The following is a 25,428-nucleotide window of genomic DNA, read 5'->3' as shown; positions in this document are numbered from 1 at the left end:
AAGGTAGTCTGACGTGTATGTAAGTCAAAGGTTGGGAGCCACTGACCTGGCCAGCTGCCAACATCTTGTCTTATTTAATATATTAGGTCAATCTGTAAGTGTACCGTTTCTTACACAATGCCATGGACATTTCCTAGAGAGAAAATTGTATACAGAGAGAAGGCTGATCATATAGCCTACTACTCGTCTCGTAGCCTCCTCTTTTATAGCAATAAAAAAATAAAGTTTTGGAATGCAGCCAAAGAAAGTGGGAAACAACAATGTACTTCCTCTAGTTCTATTGGGGAAAAGAATGTCGCTTAGAGGTGTGTCTTTATCGTCAAACTATGAACATTTCCTTGAAGCAACAACACTCTGGGCCGGACTCACACTTCTACATCAATTTCCTGTTAAAGAAGGCATGCAGTTGCAAGTGGTATTGCAAGACATTGCTGCTAGTATCAGACTCGATACAGAGCTGATTCTAACCACATTGTACCTCCTCCTAACCCTGTGTGTGTGTGTGTGTGTGTGTGTGTGTGTGTGTGTGTGTGTGTGTGTGTGTTTGTGTGTGTGTGTGTGTGTGTGTGTGTGTGTGTGTGTGTGTGTGTGTGTGTGTGTGTGTGTGTGTGTGTGTGTGTGTGTGTGTGTGTGTGTGTGTGTGTGTGTGTGTGTGTGTCTGCGTGCATGTGTGCAGAAATACAATGTATAATTCTGCCCTCAAGTTCAAGTTCTTTATTAATTCAAATGCACGACAAACATGCAATATATAGGGTCCATTGCTGGCAATGGACCCTTGTTTTTTAGGATTTGTTTCTAGAAATGCAACTCTTAACCAAGTACCATAATACAGTTCTCTGTTTCTTTATGTCGATGCAGGTTGACTCTAAGGTGCCATATCAGCTCACCTCAAGTAAGCAATGTAACAATGTGAAGGAAGAATACCGTGCTCCAATACCAATGGCTGATTGGTGCTGCAGTCGGTGTCCCCCAGGTAAGAGAATAACACCACGTACACACACACGCACACATGCACACACGCACATGCACATGCGTTTATCACCAAAAATCAATAATTAAAACACAAACACACGCTCACACACTGAATCACCAATGAGAAGGAGTCCACTAATTCATCATACAATCTGCTGATTGTAGAGATATCAATGCATGTCAGTGCACGTTGTGGAAAGGTAAAAAAAAGGGTGAGGATAATCAGCCATATGTGACGTCATTGGGATTGCATGATAAAATTCCCAAAGAAACAGCTGAAATGCTTTGTTTTTATTCGTTCATTCCTTTAACTACATAAATAAAACATCATTTGGCACTATATGTGAAAGGAGATATAAGTGAAACATGTGTAAACAAGACTAATCTGAACTAAATCGTCTCTCAATGAGTTGAAAGCCTTTATAATAACTCTTTGACACAATGTATCTTTAGTTTATGGAGATCTTGGCAATGGAACTACATCTTCTACTTCAATGTCCACAAGAAACACCAATCCGTATACACTTCCTTTTGATTGATGAAACATCCACATGCTGGTGTTAACCTTTGATAACCCAGCCTCACGTGACAGGTGGTTAATGTGGTAATTTTCTTGCAGGAACCATGCTGAAAGTGAGCTGTAATGAAACTGCTGACAGTGTGTGTGAACCTTGTCCGAGCGGTCAGTTTATGGAGAAATGGAACTATAAATCATCCTGCTTTTCATGTCGTGAGTGTCGAGAAGGTGGGTGATGAGTACATATCTTATCATTCCCTAATAGTTCAACACTGGCTCAACATTTATGACTTCATTTTAAGTTTAAAGACTTTAGCGTCAATTTGTGAGAAAATATATCGAACCACCTCTGTCCGACGGACTTTATAGAGTTCTGAATCGTCAGAAAAAAAACGCTTTTTTCTTAGGTGAATGAGAGCGAAAGTTACCTGAATGTTTGAATGTTATTCATTTCCAACCCCATCTACCGCTGTATGTAATATTTAAAAAATACATGTCCATTCAGATGCCGGTTTGCAATATTGGCAAAAATGCACTACCAGCAAGGGCTCCAAGTGCGCGTGCCAGCCTGGATGGTACTGTGAAACAGGATTTGTAGAGCCCTATTGTGCAGGTTGTGAGAAATACACTTTGTGCGAACTTGGTTGGGGAGTCTCTGAGCAAGGTACAGTGGCCTGCTATTTTTGATTCTATAAAGTACATCAAAAAATTACATCCAGACTTTCTTGGTGGCAAGGTTAAGACATGTAATCTTCACGGCTAACTGTGAAACTTCTTTCATGGATTTCAGGGACTGGAGATTCAGATGCATATTGCTCACCTTGTCTTGATGGAAAATATTCTGACGTGGTCTCTCACACTGAATCCTGCAAGCCTCATACAAGGTGAACAATACCACCCGTCTGCATAAGTCGTGACTGCTTAATTGCATGAATCTCTAACTGCGATCAGGTTTCTTTCTTTCCTTCGTTCTTTCCTTCGTTCTTTCGTACTTTCTTTCTTTCTTTCTTTCTTTCTTTCTTTCTTTCTTTCTTTCTTTCTTTCTTTCTTTCTTTCTTTCTTTCTTTCTTTCTTTCTTTCTTTCTTTCTTTCTTTCTTTCTTTCTGCCTATTTCGTTTTATGTTATAGCCTGCCGTAAAATTGTATCAATTGGTTAAAGAGACATTTAATATTTTCAGCCATTTCAAACCGAGTGAACACATAATGATACCGGCAAACAGGAATACAGTTAGAAGATTGCTAATCTCAATAGCTCATTGATAGCCAATTTGGTTCAGTCGTGTTTTGCATATATTTCTATGTTTGCCACAGGATGTTAGGTTTAGTTAAAGGAAGGAACGAATAATGACGAATTAGGCTGTTGAGAACTATAGCAATAATCTTCGTGCATGGTGATGCGTCTGTGACACAAGAACGGACATTTTATTGCATTTCTGTCTGGTCTATATTCCTACATTTGAGAGACAACTACTCGCTCCAAACAGTAACCAGGGCTAAGGTCACCACAGCCCACATGGCCCACGCTTTGGCCCAACCTCTGCACAATTTGGTGCGTTTGAAATGGTAATGACAACTCAAATCAGCAGGGCATGGTTTAACGCAACAAGGCCAAATGTGCTGATGGAAAGAAAACGCCTACCGTCTTCTATCTCTCTCAAACTCTCTCTCTTCCTCTGAAGGTGTCAGAAAGCTGTGGTGAAGCAGGGCACTGCTATCTCAGACACAGAGTGTGAACCGACGACGTCCGTATACTCCAAGACACCACAGAGCCCCTCAACAGAGAAACAGTCTAATGTGGTGGATACAACTGCCTCTATTGTGGAGTATACAACCTCCGGTCTATTAAAGAGTTCAATTCCAATGAAAACCGACTCCACGTTGACTCCCATCCAGTCGGCCCTTCCAGCAACTAAAACGGCAGCAAGCACTGGTGTAAAACTAGGTTGGCTTATTGATTTGATGAAAATAACAACTATAACATTGTAATCGTATCCCTTTTTGAAATATTAACATGTGTGTTTCTGTGTGTGTGTGTGTGACTAATACAACAACTGTATTAGTTACAATTGTCGTCCCTAGTGTCATCAGCTGTGTTTTGCTCGTCATCGTCCTGGTTATCCTGGTGCTGTGGCAATCTAAAAAAATCAACAGGAGAGGTAATGCTGGATGCTGTATGATGTAGTCATCCTTTAGGTTTTAACCATATTCAAAGTTCTAACCTGGGGCGATTCTAGGTTCTGACTTTTGGGGGGGCTCAACCCCAGGAAGCCACAGGGGTATATGAAGTATAAAAAGTCCTGTCCAAGATTTTTTTATTCCACAACCTATATTTTATTAGTTACTATGCTGTTGTATGTCTAAGCCAAAAGCTGGCAGTGTCAGCTAAATAATGCAGTTCTGAATCACTAAAGTGATGAAAGGGAAAAAGACTATTTGGATGAAGGAATAATCAATGGATGTGAACTGTAATAACAGATTTGAGGTATATTACATTTCCTTTATGTAAGTTTCACTCAAAAATTACCATATTTCCCCCTTTTTTTTATTTACACAGTTACTGAAACACATTGGTACAACATGTACGAGATTAATAATATGAGAAACATACCACTATTTCGGGAGCAATAAACTATGTTGTCTCACTGTCAGGGACCCATACATTTTTATAAAACTTCTGATGCAAAAAAAAAGGGTGCTAATTTTCAGTTAAAATAAAACCGCTGGCATTATTTTATAAGCTGTGGGCGTTTTCATTGCCATAACAACGTGAGCTAAGTACAACATGTTCTAGACTATTGACTCTCAATTATTTTCTGTCATTCCCATAGGAGACGGATATTTTTTCACGCTCTCCCTGAATTGAAATAGCCTACTATTGAGAACCTGCTAATTTTTATTTATTTAGATTAGAAATTATCTGAGATAACATCTGCAACAACTTAAAATAATTTCCAAGTTCAGTTTATTAACTCAATTTGTAACATTTAAACAAGACTGCTAAGTCTGTGTGAATCTCAAAACAGAGAAACAAGAGCATATGATTCACTGGGGTTTGCATTTAATTACAAATATTTTTAAACAGTAAACATTGGTCACAGCTTGTTCCCTTTCAAAAAAATTAATATATGTTCATCTTTCAAGCATGAATAAAGACACCAAGTCCCTCTGTCATGACTCTGTAAGATCATAATTCTTGTAAAACTTCTGACCCTTGGTATTATGTTTATTTAAAATAAAATAAGTAACTTATTAAAATAAATAAATAAGACACATTCCCGTCTGCCGCTCGCAACATGTTGTACTTGTTGATTAGCTCACGTTGTTATGGCAATGAATACGCCCTCAGCTGATAAAATAATGCCAGCGATTTTTTTCAACTGAAAATTAGCACCCATGTCAACTTTTTCTGCTCCTTGCACTTTATCATGCTTATCATGCTACGCAGCATTACAAGCCCCTGCCGACTAAACATGAAGCAATTCAAGAGGAGGCATAGATAGAATCGCCTTGTGGTCAACTGTCATTTAATGGTCATCTGACAGATTATGTCAAGGTTTTAAAATGATTATTATTATTATTATTAGCTGGTCATGTTATAACACAGCTGGAAATCGTGGATTTTCTGATAAAGACTAGCAAGCCTTTTTGACAGACAAAACAGCAGAAACTATGTTAAGTGTGCTCTTGCTGCCTTTTTGGTTTTGTCAAACAGGAGACGCCCTGCCACCAATCAGAGGTTAGAGATTCCTGCAGGAAGGTTGCGCTCGAATTCACTAGCCCATTTGTGCCTGTTCATTACAGCATCTATTATCTCATTGCTTGTGTAAAAAAAAAGGTAGAATATTAGATTTGAGGACGAAATGATAGGGCGGGCTAAGGCAAGTTTTGGGTGGGATTGAGCCCACACAAAAAAGGTCTAGCTTCGCCACTGGTTCTAACTCAATGAAATTCTGACTTTTTGTTCTTGAGTCGATAAGACATTCAATTATTTGTACATAAAATCGGATTGAAATTTTGTTTGAAAATACAAATAGATAGTTATATATAGGTTGAAAGATTTTATGAAATGTGTTGACATTCCATGAATACCAACTGAGATTGTGCTGTATACACTATATTTCAACATCAACTAGCTGTCTCTATCTGTCAAGTACCAACTCATTGTTCCTTCCTCAGGAAGTCAAAAACACACTATGTTGACAGATGCAAATGGAAATTCCGAGATGGTTGAAAGCGTAAGTATGCTGATTTCACCACTACTTCAATGCACACATGATTATTTTGTATTATGGAGACTGTGACCTTCCCTCCTCTTCTGCCGGCAGATGCATCGCAAGAACGCTTTGGGTGCTCAGATCACATCAATGGCTGCTGAATCCCATGCACTGCTGGCTTTGATGGATACTCAGGAACCCTGGACTGGCCACAGTAATGCTCCCGATAAACCTTTTGCAGGAAGGAAAGACCCCCATGTCATCAAATGTGATTCTTTAGTGTAACAATAGTACTGAATGACGTTTTTGATTGTGACACACACAAGCAGAGGGTGCCTTTAGGCCAAGGTCAAAGTTTCTGGTTGCCCCTGGGGCACTAGTTAATACCCGTAAAAAAGAAGAGGTAAAGAAACTGATGCACAATTATTCCTGCACTATATTGCATATTTATGCAACCAATACATATCACGCGCCGTTGCATTAGTGTCTGAATTCCCTCGATGGTTATTCTCCTTATAGCGTCCTGTATACTACAGTCTGTAGGGAATGAGGGCACAAGAGCAACAATTCCACTGACTCCCGGGCCCGGGGGCCTCTGACTTCGCCCTGCTCCCAATGTCAACGTTGGTATCACTTTGCACGCAGCAAAGGGCTTCTGCTGCTGCCTTCCCCCGTCCCTCTTGTGCGTCAAACGCTGAGTCAGTCCAGGAAGATGCTGACCTCCCCATGGGGCCAGAAGTGGAGGGCTCAGGCACCAGGCAGTCTGGCTGTTGGAGAACAGTGGTGTTGGTTTTAACCAAATAAGGGGAAGTGCATGTATTTTCTTTTTTTACTTATTTTTTTACTGTGCAATAAGTTCTGTTGTTTTCGGGTGAGAGGAGCAAACGTTTTAGCAATGTATTGAAGGACTCATCAAAAGTTAGGCATTTCTTAGTTTTGTGGCTGAAATAAGTAACCCATGCCTTTCATTCCCGGCAAGGAAGCTACTTTTTGTACCCATGTTAGATGATGGTGACTTTATGTGTATGTTGATATCCAAGACCTCTGTAGGTGCCAGATGAGGTTTGCAACCAATGCCAAAGACACCATTCACCATTGTATTGTACCAGTGTTGTATGGAGATGGTTGGTTTTCCTCAGGGCTTAAGGCCCCTTTTTATTTATACTAATTTTTTATTTTTTTTTAATTTTCCCACCATAGCTATGCTTTTTTTTACTATGTACTATGTCCGGCTTTTTTTAAATGGCTTAAGATTGCAGTGTGTACAAGGCGAAAGCAATAACTTAAAATTAGGCAATTAATTGTTGTTGTTGCTTAGCCTCACCAGTAAAATGACATCCTTGACTGTGTCATTCTAGACGTTAATGTATTTCCTTGTATTGTGTCTTGGAGTATTTACGTTATGTATTTTGTGTGTGTTTAGGTTTGTGCTTCCATCAGGGGTCTCATTGTACAACTGCTGATTGTAGTAGTAGATTTTTATTTAACATGGATATGACAATATCATTGGACGAAACCAGATGCATTGTTTTCAGTGTATTAGCATAAATTCTAGTTTTCAACACCTGTCAACAGGAGGCTAATATATATTTGTACAGTAAATAAAGGAACAAAGACGCAGATAAGGTGCACGTGTATATGGACCATATACCTATCTATAGTTCATATTCATGAAATGTATTGGCAGGTTCTCTCTTTGGACAATCGCGCCCCCTTCTGGTTCATAAACCACTGTGAATTTGATATTAGCATTGTTTAGCTAATCTATATGAGAAAGGTTTGCATGAAAACTGATCATGTTATCGGCCTATAAATTAATATAATACACTTAAAATGTTTTTGTATAAACGGTTGCAGCGCATATCAGATGCCGTACAGTGTTTTCATTTCATTTAAAGAGCTCAAGACCAGAGGTAGTCAGCTGAGCTCAAGAGCGAGCGATGGGGTTGAGTCTGCGCCGTACCATTATCGGGTGAAGAGAGGATCCACATTTCCAAGATTTTCAACTATTGAATCCACACTTTATTTTACAGAAGGAAGAATATTAATTATTTATGTTCTTTAATATATTTTTAACATATACATTTTGATAAGGTACTCGTAGTTACCAGTATTTCTAAACATTATTTATGGAAACACCCATTGCTCGGACAGTTGGTTTGTTCTGTTGCCGCTGTTTGTTGTTCCTCTTCCTGAAGGAAAAATCAAGCGCTGGGACTGCCCGTGTCGGCATCTGTGAGCTGGTGAGTTGAGTTTATTTTATTGTTTTTATTGATGACTGGTTGTATAATTTGGTTGAAATAAAGTATTTTGCGGTACCAATGTTGCCAGTTAGCCAAGTGTCTTTACTGTCAAAAAGTACAAAAAGTGTTTTTCCTTTATTTAGTGCCTGGCATCTACGTGTTGTGGTCCGTAGAAAGGTGGTGTCGTGGGTTGGCTCAGATGTAACATTACACTTAGGAAACAGCAAGGTGCAACGCGCCGGTTAAATTGCAGTCTTGCTAAAACGGGGATAAACGTTTGACGCTTCACGATTGGAAGCTGCTTACTCTTTTGAAAATACAATACTTGTCGTTTTGAGGAATTTAGGAATCTGTCAGTGGTCAGGACAATGAGAGCAGGAGAGGTTAAATGCGGCAGGTGCTCTCCTAGCCTTCTGTATGGGACAGGGTTTCAGAAGTAAAATATGCTATCCTTTCATGGTTTTCATGATGCTCTTTTACTTCTGGAGAAGGACAGTGTCAATCAATTGTTACGACCTTTCATTTAAATAATGTCGCTGCAAGTTTTTTTTATATTCATACAACCATAACGTGAATCGAAGGTATCTGAAGTTTGGATCCACAGATCATCTGACATTGCCTTGACAAATCGCAGTGAACTTTAAATTCTCTAGTAATCCTTACTTCTTAATCCATTTAATGGTAGCATACTTGTGGAGTAAAAATGAAAGACATTAAAGCTAAATAAAATAATAAAATCACCAATGTTGAAAGAAACGACATGTAGGTTAAAACAACGCTAAATTATGTATTCTACTTTGATAATATCAAAAAGATGAATTTGCAATAGCTATGACTTCCTTAAATGACTTCCTCATATGCAATGACATGTCATTTAAGGGATGGATCAGCTTACCTACCTTTTTGTTTATATTCTCAGCAGAGCTATTAAAAAGGAGAAACCCCCTGATTCTCCAGAAGTCCAGCAGTCTACCAAGACCAAACTCAAAGAGCTGCATAAGAAGCCAAGGCTATTCTGCATCCGGTAGAGCTGTCTGTTTTAGATGCGACCCGCTCTCTGCGTTTGCTAATGGCTTGCTGTCTGAAGGACGAGCTGCTCTGTTCCATCTGCCTGAGCATTTACCAGGACCCGGTCAGCTTCGGCTGTGAGCACTACTTCTGTCGGAAGTGCATCACCGAGCACTGGATCAGACAGGAGCCCCACGGAGCACGGGACTGTCCGGAGTGCCGGCGCTCCTTCCCTGACCCGCTGCTGTCGCCTAGCCTCAAGCTGTCCAACATCGTGGAGCGCTACTCGGCCTTCCCGCTGGACGCCATCCTCAACGCCCAGAGGAACTCGTACCCCTGCAAGGACCACGAGAAGGTCAAGCTCTTCTGCCTCAGCGACAAGAGCCTGGTGTGCTTCTTCTGCGACGAGCCGGCGCTGCACGAGCAGCACCAGGTGACCACCATCGACGAGGCCTTTGAGGAGATACAGGTCAGTGTGGGGACTTGTTTTTGTGTTATTTTCCTTTTTCTTTCGTTTTATCACCTCAAAAACCTTTTCACCTATTCGGGAAGAGAATCCGCAGGGAACTCACACTATGATATTATAATGTTAGTATATGTTTTAGTCCCTGGGTCATTTGTATTCGATCCTGTATATTTTGTGTGGTTTAATGTCGTGGTTTATTTAAGGTCCTCCATTACATTTTTTATCATATATATATGTGGCGAAGCGGAACTGTTTTTTCTGACTGGGCTTATTTAATGTTATGCTGACAGGTCGAGTAAAACCCCTGGTTCCAAGTATTGGTTCACTCGCATTAACGTAGGTGCATCATTGATGAGCCATTTACCTTGACAACTGCTCCAACAACATTTTTCTTTGAAGGATGTTGGCTATCAAATTTCAGGTCATGTAGTTACAAGAAATGGTAACGCAATTGTGGGAGTACATTTAAATTGATTTGCTTCAAAGACGGAACTCTCATCGATGCCTGTACGATTAATCATCATTCCAATGGACACACCATGGCAGTTACATTACATAACGTTCTATGTGTTTATCTGATGGTTTTGCGACAGTGACAGCATACATTTTCAGAATCATTTTGAGTACATGAAATCAGCAAAGCCACTGCTATTAGCTGCAGCAATTACTAAGTGCCACAATATAGAAACAGCAGACCGAATTGTATTTCTTTATTTGTTTTTCATAAGACAAGATGCATCCTGAATAGATGAGTTTTCAGCCTGCGGCAGAAGACAGGTTGGGTGTCTGCTGCCCTGATGTCATTGGGAAGGAGTAAGCCATTTGGCACTCCTGTAGCCTAGTAAACGGCTTCCCGTAGTGTGGGAGAATTCGGGAAGGTTGTAGTCCAGCCGGGAATTCGGCATTCTGGACTACAGCAGGGGACGAATGGCACATGCAGGCCTACCAGCGGGAAGTTCTAGGTGCGAGAGGACAAGTGCCAGGAACAAAACCTGGTTGGCCTTCTGGGTGAGTCGAATAGACGTATCCTCCTGATGTCAAACAGCCGGAGTCTGCAGGAGCGGCTGGTCGCAGCAATTTTGGCAGCGAAGTGCATCTGGTCATCCAGGGTGAAACCAAGATTCCCTACCTTCTTAGTCGCAGCCGCAGGCGCGACAAAGTGGTCGATATTGATGGAGAGGTCTTCGAAGGGAGATGCCTTCTCTGGAATGAGGAGCAGCTATGTTTTGTCGTGGTTGAGCGTCAGATGGTGTGTCGAAATCCACTGGGAGATGTCGGCCAGACGCTTAGAGATTCATGCTTCTACCTGGGCTTTAGACCGGGAAAAAGGACCGAGTGGGTCATCTGCATAGCTGTAGTAGGAATGGTCATGTGGTTGAATGACAGAACCCAGTGACCAGGTTTACAGACGGAAGGGGATGGGACCCAGTACAACCCTGAGGGACCCCAGAAGAGAGACTAGAAGGATGATCAAAAGGCTGATATGTTGGCTATACCATTCAGTAACTTTATTGTTATCTTTTTCTCAGAATATTTCAAAATCTGTTCGTGAACCATTATCCAGAGCTTGAATTTATGTATTCGGGCCGGCCTTTTTTTCAATTGTATTGCGCAAAAAAGTCTTATTTTCTTTCAACTGATCGCCAACTAAGATACTCTGCAGCTGTATCATGGCCAACCTTGTAAGGGTGTTTTAGCAAATAATAAAACCTGGTCCACTGCTCCAATGGAGGACGGCGGGGCAGAGGTTTGGATAAGAAACAGACCAACATGTTTATGGTTAAAAGCGCTTTGAACATTTTGGCGTGTTGCTCGACTCCCCAAACCAAAGTCGGGAAAGGAATGGGCTTGCATTGTAATCTGTAGCTCCTAAAAAATGCACACAAGATCTCTATTAGGACAGAACACAATACCGTATAAGTACCATGTTTTTGTGCAAATATTATCAGGTCATCAAAGAGGGTGGGAGACTGCATTTGTACGAAGTCATATTTGCTTACAATTCTGACTGCATGTTGGAAACCCGAGAAAAGGTCAACACTGTTAAATCTTTGTGAAACACAATTAGGTCTGTTGCTTTATTTTTGGACGGAACAGCGATATGCTGCTTGGGAGTTATTTTCAAGGCAGCGATTTGGCATTATCTGGTGCGGCGGGAGGCTTCTGCAGTGAAGCCCGGCAGCGGGAGTTCATCTGCAAACAGTCATGTCCCACCCCCCCCCCCCCCCCCTCTGCCCCCCAGTGAAGAGCTTGGCACACGAGCACTTCAAGTACTTCTAGGGCTTTTCTATGCAACTTCTTATCCAGCCCATTGGAAGACTAAGTTGGAGATAAAAACGTTGTTCTAAATGACTTGTGACACTGTTGGCACCTGTTGAAGTAGGAGCACAGTGAAACGAGTTGGCAGAGGTGTTCCCGTTGTAACTAAGTGGTCCCCGTATTGAAGGTGTTGGATTATTATTTTTTGTACAAAAAGTTGAAGAAAGAGAGGGATGGGATGAGTCGGGATCACTCACGAACTTAACTCTTAATACTACCGTGCATATTCTCTAGACTTTTGTTTTTGATCTACTTCACGAATGGAACCTACAATAAACTGGAGGCAGGTTCTGTTGCTTGGCTGGGGCCAAGCAACAGAACTCAATATAGGCAGGCGGAAATCACCAGATGTTGGCAATGTTTTTCATTATCCCAAATGTTGGGTGTTTTCTATGTCAAAAAGCCTTACCGACCAACATTCAATTCTAAGAAACTATGGAGATAATTGCTGTTGTTCCTCTATTCTGGTTTAGAAGGTAGTGCTCTGTTTATTGATTTCTGCCGTGTGAACCTTTTTTTTTTTTCTGAGGAGAAAACGCTTTGTTCTTGTTTACACATATAAACCATCAAAGCAGAGTCTGATGCACGTTGTTTATAATAAACCTTAAGACTTTCACAATTTACACCATCGCCCACACCACTATGCCACTTATTCTTCTCACCATCCACCATGGGTACAGAATGTATATATATTATATAGAATATCACTAGTGTATGTTGATGTTGCGGATACATATGCATATGCACACGTATCCGCAATATCAACAGGCACCATATTCACCCTGGTTTGGCTTATTGTTTTGGATTACAATGCAGATCCGTGCAACAGTGCATGCCAATAGAATAGTGTATCGCTGCTATCTATTTAGAAGCACGGTCCAAGCATTACAACTCGATATTCGTGCACGCTGAAGATTACATTTGCACAGCCAGTGTTCTGTATTCCCCTAGCGCAGCTGATGCTCGGTTCTGCTGTCGTGAGCCCAGCTGTGGCGCGGCGACTCAGCCTTAAGTGTGTGTTGACATTGCATTTGTCGGACGGCGGCTGATGAATCCAGGCTTTGGCTTTCACTCTGGCAGGGTGTAATCTTCTTAGCCTGGCATGCTACTCCCCTGACCTCTGACCCCTGTGGGTATCGCTTTGCCCCCCCCCCCCCCCCTGATTCTGTCATCCTTTTGCTCCCAAGGGAGCATCTGAGGCAAGAACTGATGCGTCAACCTCCCCCCCCCTCCAGAGTTAGTGCATGTTGACACAACTGCGTCTGCACGACAGGGACTTTCTCACTATAGAGGATTTAAATGTGGTGCATGTAAGCTTTTGTTTGTGGCTCTTCCATTTGCTCAAGGAGAGAGATTTTGTAATATTAGGTTTTGACATGTGTGTGACAAGTTAAACCCAGACACCTCAAGAATCCACCTTCAGATCATTTGTACTTGAGTTCAGTTGTGAGTGTTATTATGTTTGTACTACAAACAAGGTCTATTTTTGGAATCCCAAATGACTAAATGTAATCATGAGGACTCTTGATTGTCATGGTTATGAGTGTTTTACAGAGGGCTTGGAGATGACATTGTCAGCATTTCCATTTCCCTAGGAAACCTCTGTTCCTGTTTGCCATGTCATTAACGGCTAACTCCAGAAGGAGTTCCAGTCCCTCGCTATGCAAACGTATACAGTCGTACTCCACAGTGCGATTGCAAAACACTATTACTGATGTTCAGGCATTGTGGACCCATGTGAATTACGCTTATAGTGTAATTCACAATTAGTATGTCAATTACAATTCAATAAAAAGGTTTTAAAATGGTATTTTACAGCCCAATTCCTAGTTTGGTTTAGTGGAGTAAAATACCGGTCAGGGTTGTTTGCAGCAGATGGCTGCACTGCGCTGATGGTTGAACTCCATACTCTGTAAGGCTGTTGATGTAGGAGGTCAATCTGAGGGAGCAGCTGTGACTATACTCATGTTGAAGGAATGCCTTCATACCGCGAGCTGGAGTTGAGGAGCGAGCAACTAACATTGAGGCTCTTTGTGGAGCTATTTGATGATCTCGCAAGTTCACATTCTGTTTATCGTGCAGATCAATCTGGCCTTGAGCCAGTTGACAGCCTCTCCCAAAAATGTGGAAATGATATTACAATCAGCAAAATGGAGAGGGAGTTTCAGTCCATAACGAAGCATGGTGCGCAGCAGTGTGCTGAAAAACAAAAACAACAATGGCGGTGCCAAAGGAAGAGTAGAAAATGACAGCAATTAACATTTGTCAGAGCAGATGTTTTTGCCTTGCTTCTTATCAAATTTGACAGCAACATCGGAACAAGAGTGTCACTCGGTTATTCAGTCTGACTTGACTGGAGTTTTGTGAACTGCCTAAGACCTCGCCCATTTTCGAAATTCAATTTGCTGCCCAGCCAAGGTCAGACCGATGTTCATCGCCAAATGCACGCTTGAATATCTGGATGGTCACACGAGACTAACGGGTAGCAGTCCTTCTGTGAGCAGGCTGTGGTTCGCTCTCGGTCAGAGCTCCACCCACACAGTTTCCTGCTGGTCTGTCCTCAGCACACAGGGACCTTGCTGCTGCTCAAAGGGCAACTTCAAGGGCAGGGCCTACGGATGCTTCCTCTTCCGTGGTGTAGGCCCTGGTCACCGTCCCCCAGCCGCTCCGCTCCTCTCCACTTTGCACTCTTGGCCTGTCTATTCTTTTATTTTAATCTCCTTCTAATTCATAAGGTATGTGCATCGTTGAATGCCAACGACGTCGCTCTCACACACATTTATTTCCCACACACGCATACACGTGTGCGCCGACTACCAAATGAGTAAAGCCATCTCGCCGGTCAGCCAACGTGGCGAGGCAGGGAGTGCATGCATAAACAGAGCTGTGGGGAAATGCAGATGTGTCATGTTCTATTAAAAGGGAGCTCATCCATTTTCTACCCTCTTCTGGAAAGATTCAGTGGTGGTGGTGGTGCTGGTGGCGCTGCTGCCGCTATCTCCTGGGGCGTTCCAGACAGAGAAGGACTGGCCTAGGTACTGCTAAAAGTCCCTTGTGCCACCCTTCCCTCCCCTGTTTGTGGACACATCACAACACAGAAAACAACCTATAGTCCCCCGTGCCGTTGCAATTCTACGTTATTTTGTGCTCTGTAGATAGAGTTGATGACCTCCGGTTGTTAATGTTTGGTAAATCATATTCTGTGGTAGTACTGTGGTGCAATACAACCGGTTTTTATCAGCTTTTTTATTCTGCGTTGACTACATGGTTGCATGACTCTTTTATTTGATCTGCCTGTTTATCTCCATAACTTCAGCGAACCAATTATTTTCCATCTCTCTCCGTTCTTGTTCTATTGTGTATGCGAAGATCAATATTCCAACCAGGCGACGCCATTGAACCTCATTGAACGCTCGCAAGATCTGTAAACCGTGCGATGACTCATCCCCCTTTTAGAGCGCATTGTACCCTTTTTAATGACAACAATGGAGCCGTTTCAAGCTGTTCCACCTGTGGGGTTGCCATGTTTGCTAAAGAGAACTGGTCTAGGCAGGCCAGGGAGGCGGAGATGAGGGCTTTCTAGGTCATCGTGATCATAAGCGAAAGTGGAAGTAGGGATGCAGCTCGTGATGGCTTTTCTTGTGTACTTTTATTCAGCCTGTTACTGGTGACCTGCACCAGTAGTAATGTAAACCGACCTCTGATCTTGGTTTCCATGAAGACTACATACCAACTGGTATTCCAAATGTGAATAAATAACTCTTTGATCGCAGATTGACATCTACAAAGTCTAACCTTACTTTCCAAAAATATACCTATTAATACATGATTAGCATACATGATTAATTGCAAATAACTGATTTTCATTTTGCCCTGGCAGGGACAAGGCTCTGGCTTCCCTCTTGTTAGATAACTCTGCCCCAGTACATTGCCAACTGGTTGGATATGACATACCATTCAAGTTATGTTAGGATCATCAACAAAAGATTAAAATATATATATATATGTGTGTGTGTGTGTGTGTGTGTGTATATATATATATATATATATATATATATATATATATATATATATATATATATATATATATATATATATATATATATATGTGTGTATGTATATTACAGGATGGTAATCCACAGAGAATATTAGCAATTTAAGTCAATTTATCATTCCACCTTTTTTATTTGTGGTTCAAATTTTCATTGCCTTGTAGTTTTCCATGGCTGCCTGTTCTGTCATGCAGGTTAGATTCTAATCATTCTGATTGGCTCTGCATAGCCGGTCCATTGGACTTGTTACTCCGTCTACAACTGTCTTCCCTGATTAGCTGGGGGTATTAGACCAGATTAAAGAGCATTGTTCCACGGTCCAGGGAGAGGGGCCAGTTCCGGCCCATATAATCACTTGTAATTCCCTGTTTCCATGATTCGCTGCAGATGAATTAATTAGACGTGCTGCTGATAAGAGTCTTCTTTTAGTGCTTCCCATCAGCGAGACTCAAATCACATCCTTCAAGGAGCCTGCTCAACGGCAGCAAGAGGAGACGCAAGGAATTTTGAAGAATGTGTGTTGTTTTTGGTTTTACTGCCTTTCTATGCCTCCACGTGTCTTCATGTTGGGTTGCCTCATATTACTAAGCAACTCGTAGGAAGTCTGACTTTCCCTGCCCTCTTTCAAAGCATTGGCTCCTGCACAACCATTTCTGTGTGGACTCCAACCAGACATCACCTGCATAGGATTACTATTAGAAGTTTAAACTTAAGTTTTTATTATAATCTTATATTTAATTGGGTATCCCATGTGCTAAAAATGAAACGCAATCAAAAGGACCTAATTACATCAACACAGGTAAAAAGTTATAATATTGATGATCATTAGAAAAGACAACAAAAATCAGGTAATGCATTTACATGCTTTCTCAATGCAATCTCATTGATGTGTTTTCTAGCTTAAGCTAAAGACCTGAAGACCATTGGATCCAAAAACATCGAGATAAAAAATAATAATAACATCTTGGTAGAAGAAAGGCACATGGCTGCGCAGTCATTTAATCATTTGAACTTGTATTTGTATAATGTTCCTGGTAAACACGATGACATACGTACTAGGTCCAAATTCACAAACCAATACTATTTGTTCATACGAACCAGGTTTAAACAGTTGAAGCCCTGCAGTGTCTCATGGGATATCGTGGCCGTTTCATCTGGTTTCCGTCATGTTGGAGTGGAACCACGCGTTCCCAGGGAATTGTCACCTACCAGTTCTGCTCCTTTGTTTATATTTTACTAGCTTTTTTTGGCTTGGTTGCCAGCACAGCCCTAGATGTATAATTGAATAGTAATGCGTGGATGACTGAGCAAGAATCAGCAATGACTGTTGTCAGTCTGTAATAATATGTTTGTGTACCATATGAGGGGAAATCTTACAACCCAAATATTTAATTTAGCAGCATTGTCCCTCACTCGAGGGATTGAGATAAAAGTTGATGCAGACATTTTATTTGGCCGGCTAGTGAGGCTGAATACCGGCCAAGTGTTCATAGAGACGCATGCACCCACACCGGAGCATGTCCTATTGATTTTTCAGTGTGCCAAATGTAAAAGGTTGACAGAGAGAGCTATTCGACTCCCAATTGGTCCCCGGGGGACATGTCTTCTATGAGGTGGTGGGTATGAATCATGAATCAAGAATCAAGAATCATCAGTCTTGTTTTCTCTTTTTCCAATAAAACAACTTGTTGACTTTCCAAGGATTGCATAATCCTAGAGGGCGTTCCTCAATAAAGATGACATGGCCAGGTTTTGGGCTTATGTGATCCTCTCCCTACAGTCAAGCAGATCTGAGGGTCATGTTTGGACTGTGTTAGCTGAATAACAAACCTTCATGTGTGCTATTTCATCAAGCCGTGTTGTGATGGTGTGCAGGCTAAATTCAGAGGTTTAAGGTTTGGCTGGAAGTTTACCTGAATTATCTCCTTCTCTACTTATAGCCTTGAGCTGTTGACCACTTTATTTAGTGATTACAAAAGTGATGCACCGAGAGCTGCTCTGTACAAACCTAATATGTAATACAAGATGAACAAATTCCAGCCCACCGTCGCCCCTAAATTCCTCTTTTATCAGCTGCCTGTAGGGATGATGCATGTCCCCCCCCCCCCCCCCCCCCCCCCCCCCCCCCCCGTGTTTCAGGCCTAGCAACGGACCCCCTTATGATTAATGGCGTCTTGGAGACGTGTTCGTAGTTCTGGATACTGCTGGTGAAACCTCCCTCGCTTTCGGCTCCACTTGGAAGGAGTGGCTATGAAAGCTATAAGAGATTCAGTAAGCGGCTGCCTTCCTCGGTGCCCATGCAACAAGTCCCCCCTGCTTACCTCATTTTCATTAAGCCCCTCACATGGGCTCATACCAATGCCACGTCTCTGGGCTTGTTCTTCCCTAATTATTAAATGTACCGCGGGACCTGAGTGACCCGGCTGTCATTTTAAATCCTGGTGGCTCTCCGTGGGTCCCACGTCCCCTGACTTCGGCTGACTGCTGTGCTAATGGTCCGACAACCCCCTGCCGCTGTACCACATCCGTTAGTGCATGTTCTCATTGTTTTTGCAGCACACGCATGTGTGCCCCCCGGAGCATCACAGAGCAGCAGAACGGAGTGGAAGCGCTCCACGGTGCAGGTTCTTGCGAGGACACCACGACCTCCCTCCCTGTCCTTCGCTGTTCTAGAGCGCGGAGCGGGACGTTGGTAACATTCATCATTTACGTGACATGGCCTACATTTCTGCGGCCGGGGCTGGCCGGTGGCAGTGAGGCGGTGGTTCCTTTCAGAGGGGCTTATACAGTGCCTTGATGTCTGCTGTTAATATCCACAAGCTCCCGGGCCGCACTTCATTATAAGCTCCGACAGCTGTCGTCGTTTTCAATGTCGTTTTAATCATAATAATTAATTACCATGCACCACCTGGGGCTACACCTTGGTCCCACCAAATGAAATATATTTGTGCTTCCCCTTTTTTTTTTTTTTTTTTTTTGCAACGTTGCCATTGGTTTATTCATTGGTCGTATACATGCTTCGTGTTACTGTTCCACGTTATCTGGAAAGCAATCCGGCTTAATCAATGATAATCCCTTGTGCTTTCAGTGTGTTATTTGGGCTCTTCAGCTTCTTTGGTTCTACCTGATCCAGCTGCCTTGTCAGCTACAAGAATGGAATGACAAACATCAAGGCCACCAAATCTCATACTTGGTCGAAAGAGATTTTTTGGGTGCATTTGTAACCTTGTAGTTCTACCATCGCCTGTCAACAGAAATGTCTGTGTAGACCTGTGGCAGTGATGCTCTGCCTATCGAATGTACAATGAGGGGGCTTCCAATAGAGCTTGCTGTGGATAGTTCTTCCTATTCAGCTGTACTGATATTTGATGAGGACATAGTCAATGTCATTCAATTATACTTATATTTTTGAGAACACCTAAAAAGTAAAGGGGTACAACTTAAGATTGGGTACCTTGCCACATCAAATGTATGCTATTACTGTTCTGCGGTTCAACTGTACCCTAGCATATAGGCCTTGTTTAGACACAAGAGTCTGCGGTTGTATCGTTAGTGTTGATTAACATTAGCCGACTGTCAGACAGTTGCTCTTCTGCTGCTTCTTGTGCAGGCAACTGACTGCTGTATAGTTTTAGGAAGCATACAGTTTCCAAAAGAACCGTGCCTCATTTATGACCCAATATTCTGTATTTTTACACTTTTTTCTTTTAGTTTCTGGGTCACAGATATTGCACGTTTAAGTTATTTCAACTCATTTTCTGGGGTATCAATATGCATTTGAAGATATGCTGATGATTCGCATGTAGTTCCTTACATTGGGCGGCGGGTTTCGTTATCTTTGAGTTCCCTTCACTTCCATCACAGCGTCTACCATGAACCAATTATTTTGTTTTGAAGATCGTAATGACGGGCCTGCTAGCTTCACTGATTCATACCAGGCATGTAGTGAACATATATCTACGTCAAGGGACTATGTCGTCTGTGATTTTTGTCAGCATAAATATATTCCATCGCATCCCCATTCATTCTGAGTAGCTATCTTTAATACATTATATATGCTAGGAAGTCCCATATAAATGCTTTCACTTTTTTAAGTCGTGGTAATATCAAGTTGAGCATATACTATATCATAGTGGCTTGTTGCCTGTTAGAGGATCAACCCTGGTTAATATTTACTGAGGCGGGGGGACAAAAGTAATAAATCAGCTCTGCGGAGTTGCACGAGTGGGGATTAATAATTAAACATGTATATTACCAACCTTGGAGTTACTCCGTGATCACTAGAGTTCTTGTAGAAACTGACATATTTTAGAAAGCAGCTGTACTTCTCTTCCCCGAACGAACGGAGGCCTACCGGCAGAGAGGGCTGTGGCCTTGGTTGGGCTCGGCTGGCTGCCTCCGGCTCTGCTCTCTGTGGGCCGATCTGATGGCAGCTGCTGCAGCAGCATCAGCATCATTCTACCCAGAGCTCTGGGCGGATGCTGGGGCAATAGGCCCTGAGCTGCTCTGGGGTGGTGGGTGGTACAGCTCCGGCGCTGCTCCAAGGGTCCTCTCCATGAGCGCACACTGGCACATTTCCCCGTGTAAACTCATTTTGTTTTCATGTTTGCCTTGGTCCCCGTGAGGAGGTGATTGCCTCAGGTCCAGAACCATTGAATGTACCCCCCCCATTCGGCCAAAGGCTTACCTAAACACAGTGCCCCCATGCTCCCTATAAAATGCACATGGAAATGTGTTTTTAGAAACAAATTTTTTTTCTGCTACTTGTTTGACTCAGCATTTGACTTTCATCCATTCAATGAGGACATGCGCACGATGTTAACAACTATTTAGGAAAGTCATGTCAATATTAAGCTTAAACTCCCAACGGTGGCTGGCATTTTAGATTCCAGTCCAGTAAGACACAGTTTGCTTCCCTGTAAAAGCAAGCCAGCCGGTAAGGACAATAACCGAGGGCTAATACAGCTACGAAACATTTATTCCGTCCCGTGCATGGCCTCACACAAACCCTTCCTCCACAACTTAAGAATGTTACTGAGCCTGATTATTCACCTTGGTTCATTCACTCTGGGTAGTGATGGTCTGGTGTCAGCTCAGTCGGCATTAAATGTTAAAGAAAATAAATCTTGCCCCTCGAATTGCCATGACCATGCACGGGCCGGATTTCAGCTGCGACCCCCACCTGTGTGTGTGTGTGTGTGTGTGTGTGTGTGTGTGTGTGTGTGTGTGTGTGTGTGTGTGTGTGTGTGTGTGTGTGTGTGTGTGTGTGTGTGTGTGTGTGTGTGTGTGTACATTGGCTTAGTCTTATTAGAAAACAAGCCACTGTGTATGGAGATTTCAGTGGGAGATTAGGGTCTGTCAGCACATAGACTTTAATCTCTAGTTTCTCTGCGTGCTGTTTGTATTACATTCTCTGCCTGTTTGGGAACTCATGCTCCATGCTGGGTTAGCTCCAATCCACTGAAATAAGGAAATCGGAGCACGATCTCAATGTATCTTCACTAATAAAGCAAAATGAATTGAATACATTGTCTATGCAACTTTTTAAGTATATACAATACATACTCTTGTCTATCTCCATGTTCTTCCTGTATCTTTGTTATCCTATTAGCTTGAGTTGTTCACTCTCTATCCGACACCTGGAATGACCGACAAATCCACATTCTATACTCACAAGTGACACCGATACTGTGTGTGTGTGTGTGTGTGTGTGTGTGTGTGTGTGTGTGTGTGTGTGTGTGTGTGTGTGTGTGTGTGTGTGTGTGTGTGTGTGTGTGTGTGTGTGTGTGTGTGTGTGTGTGGGGTCCTTGACTTGCAGTAGGCCTTTGTCATCCCGGTGGTGAGTCCTGTCTCCGGGTAAGTGGGTGGTGTGAGTACGGTCGACTGAATGACAATAAGGCAATAAAGCCAGGTTAGCGGAGGCGGCTCTGCAGCTGGCTCCCAGCCCACCATCACCTCCCAGTCTACGGCACCTGACACTATCACGCCCTGGGCCTATGGAAGGTCAGGCTTTACGGTGCTTGTGAAAGACACTCACAGGGTGTTTGTTGAGTGAGTTAAGGCTCCTGCCGACAGGTTGGGTAACCCTGTGATAAGCAAGTGAATTCTGTGGTGGGTTTGCATTATTTATTTATTTTGACTCAGGGGGAATATTTCCAATTCTACACGCACAGGAGGTTACCTATTCAGAAAACCTTGAGCGTGGCCTTTGACGAGAGTTTTTCTAGAGGTGGGTGTGTGGGAGAGATTTGAGGCTTTTCATTTCTCAGGCAGCATGTTGTGTGCTTCTCGTCTATATCAGGGCTGGCAGTTTGCAGCCAATATCCCTCCTTTACCTCCTCAATGAGCTGCTGAATTTAATAAAGGTCGCAGCTGTGAGGAATGTTGGGGAATTTTAAGCCGTGAATGAATATTTGGAGAAAATCAAGGATTTTTTCTTTTGCAACGGGAAGAATAGGTGTGTGTGTGTGGATTGATGGAGTCTTGAGGTTTAGAATGCCACAGCTGTGTACCCTGCAGCGGGACGCTCTGCAGAAATGTCAGATCAGAACACGGTTCGTCGGATGAGACGGCGGGGCGGAGCACTCCACCTACACTCAGAGCCCCCTGATGAGGTGGGTTATGTCGAGTTTAGACCGCCCCCTCCTTCATTGTAATGCCACATAATGAAGGTTGGTGGGCCTGCGATGCAGCTTTGCTATGGTTTATATTAAGTATTAGCAATGGCTCCCAGAGTCGCAATAAATTCATGAAAATGGCCCCATTATTTTTAAATATCACCCCATACAACACACTATATTTCCACTATGGTTAAATTGCTTGCACTAAGTATACATGTAATTGTCATTTATATTGTCCTTTCCGCTGTGATTTAGAGAAGTATCTATACCTAATGTAGATTCGAAAGATGTTTCAAATTCAAAAAACACTTATCTCTCTCCGACAAAAGGTTACTAACTATTTGTCATCTTAACAAAGCAACCCCCCCCCCCACGCTGTAGTGAAAGTGAAACCAATATCTGAGCAGGCTTTCTCCAGGACGAGCTTATCGGAGATTGAATGCCGCAGAAGAGCAGCATGTGTTCTCTGCCAGTGTGCCAGGACATGTCTATCTTAAACCATGGGAGCATTCCATCACCTCGTGCAGACAGGAGCCGTGATCTGTGGCGAGTCTGCACATTCTCCTGCATTCTCCACACTGCACTCTCTCTCTGTATCCGTATGTTTCTCTGTCTTTCGGTTTGTTTCTATCAGTCTCTGTCTCTCTGTATCTATCTTTCTCTGTATCAGTCTATTTCTCTCTCTCTGTCTTGGTCGCTGTCTCTGTAATATTAGCATGTAAAGTCATACTTCCCCACCCATACGCTGGACCATTATTTTTCCTTGTGCTCTGTCCTTGAGAAACTAACAGGGCATCTTTCTGCACATGTTTTCGCTGGACCATGCATTATGCATAATTTCTAATCGAAGAAACCGTTTTATGTAACTTATGGACATTAACTCGAATGGCACTTGATTACCTCAACCACTGCCGATACCACCTTTTAGGTCCCATTTAAATTCTTCAGTTCCAGTAGAATTGGATGGGTTTAGGGTTTGTGATAATTTTGGTGAATAAATTGATTTGGAGAAAGGTGGTTCAACACTAGTTGTCTGTAAGGGTGTCCCTGTTTGATCCAGAAGGCTAGGCGGATTAGATAGCGATTAACAAGTTCTGTCTTGAAACTATAAAGGTAAAGGTGCCAACCTGTGTTGCACATCCTCAATTCAAATGTCCCCGAGCTAAACGCTACATGCGAGACGCCAACTGCCAGAGCTCCGTCAGTCACTCAGCGAGGCTACACGTCAACATTCAAGCCCTGGAATCAAATGGGTCAGGCTGCACTTAAAAGTTGTGTTCAGTGGCCCGTGTTCTTGCAGGGCCTGCATGGGCGCCGCTGTGCTGAGCCTGGACATCAGAAGGCACCTATAAGAGCCCGGGGGGGCACCTGGAGGGAGATTCTCTTGATGTGACAGCAGCTACCCCAGCTACCTGGCGCAACCGGAGACTCGTTCTACCGGCCTCTGCTGGATGACGATGCGCTGTGTCTGACCCTGTTCATTCCATGCCTCTCGCTAAAAATCTAAATTCAAATTTAACGTTTTGGGAACTTCCATGGTCACATTCGTGTCCAACCACATCATGATAACCTACCACTACTCTTTGAATAATGTATAGGTCTACCTGCGTTTGTGTTTGACGGCTGTCATCCATTTTAAATGAGAAGTAAAGCCCTCATCGGGTGGTTGAGCTGCTGCAGAGCCCGGTTCCCTTCGGATATCCAACATGCAGTTATTAGTCAACTTGGAGGAAGAACCGTAATAAAGAGTGTGAAGACATAATGCAATCATTTTCATACGGAGCGGGATAAGTATAATCCCATCGCTGCATTGCAGCAGCCATGCATCTGGAGGTACATATTAACACCAGGTGTGGCTACTGCAACCCACCCAGAAAAGAAACCGATGTGCACCAGGTCTGTGGTTCTCTGTGGGCCCCTGCCCTCTCCCCGGGGTACCTCAGCCTGTTTATATCAGGGTTGGGGACGCGACCACTGGGCTGCTGGCGCATCTCTAAATAGATCTCACCTTGATCAATAAGTCCATAGGAGCCTGTTAGCTGGAAGGTATCAGAGGAACCTCACCCTCCCGCGGCGCCGCAGTGACTCTGATCTCCTGGAGGAGGGCAACCTTCAAGAGTCCCTGGGGAGTTTGTTGACCTCCCATTACAGCACAAATGATCTGCAGAGAAAGACGTCACTCACACCTGCGTGTGTGTATGACCCTTTGCTATGGTAAATGCTAAAGGGACTGCATTTATATAGCGCTTTCATCCAAAGCGTTATCAATACTTCCTAACATTCACCCATTCATGCACACGTTCACACACCGACGGCAGTGTAAGCCACGCAAGGCGACAGCCAACTCGTCAGAGCATTTAGGGTTAGGTGCCTTGCTCAGGGACACCTCGACACTCGGGCAACCTCGCGGTTACAAGCCAAGCTGCTCTCACTCCTGAGCTACTGCCGCCCCCCGCTATGCTATGGAGATTTTTCTCTGTATTGTATTACATTACATATTTTTGAGATTGTGAAGCTGATAATGAATGGAGGTCACTCACGGAGCACAGCGCGGCCCGAGCGTCATTGTGTATGTAAGGAGGGGACGGCGGGGGCGTGCGTCGGTGCCAGATGCTGACTCGGTGTTCTCTGTGTGCGCTTTTTGTCTTGCAGAGGGAGATGAAGGAGCAGCTGGCCACCCTCCAGGACAGCGAGCGAGGACACACCGAGGCCCTGCAGCTGCTCCAGAGACAACTCACCGAGACCAAGGTACCCGCCCCCCCTCTTCCGTCGGCGCCGGAGCGGCTCGACGGCTCGCAGACGGGATGTTCCACTCGTTTAGCCGTTTAATATACGCTCACAGGCGGTGCCGCCGGATTGATGGGAGAGCACGTGGTTGCCAAGCCCTCCCCACAGCGACACCCCGTATCTGGGGCCGGGTATTAGAAGGGAGCCCGTCACACTGTAGACCTGGATAGATGGATGGGTGGGCGGGCATCAGCCGGAGCGCTGCAGAGGAGCAAGGTATTACCAGAAAT

At 43.4% G+C, this 25,428-nt stretch overlaps 1 protein-coding gene across 4 annotated transcripts in view; it reads left to right on the top strand.

Annotated features, from left to right (window-relative positions):
* Nucleotides 1-25,428, top strand: part of trim62.1 (tripartite motif containing 62, tandem duplicate 1) — a 37,667-nt gene that overhangs the window by 1,023 nt on the left and 11,216 nt on the right. The window contains exons 2-12 of one of the 4 annotated variants that reach the window (XM_030373725.1): nucleotides 859-973; nucleotides 1,592-1,717; nucleotides 1,995-2,153; nucleotides 2,280-2,373; nucleotides 3,169-3,431; nucleotides 3,550-3,645; nucleotides 5,666-5,724; nucleotides 5,815-6,106; nucleotides 6,223-7,946; nucleotides 8,866-9,423; nucleotides 25,064-25,159. In XM_030373725.1, coding sequence (XP_030229585.1) covers nucleotides 9,016-9,423; nucleotides 25,064-25,159 — 504 coding nt within the window. In that variant the 5' untranslated portion in view covers nucleotides 859-973; nucleotides 1,592-1,717; nucleotides 1,995-2,153; ... (5 more) ...; nucleotides 6,223-7,946; nucleotides 8,866-9,015. The other 3 variants (XM_030373727.1, XM_030373726.1, XM_030373728.1) reach the window with 3 other exon arrangements.

The sequence above is a fragment of the Gadus morhua genome, chromosome 13 (genome assembly GCF_902167405.1).
Source record: "Gadus morhua chromosome 13, gadMor3.0, whole genome shotgun sequence".
Lineage (NCBI taxonomy): Eukaryota > Metazoa > Chordata > Actinopteri > Gadiformes > Gadidae > Gadus > Gadus morhua.
The sequence above is the reverse complement of the archived record's forward strand: the minus strand, read 5'-3'. Positions and strand labels throughout refer to the sequence as shown.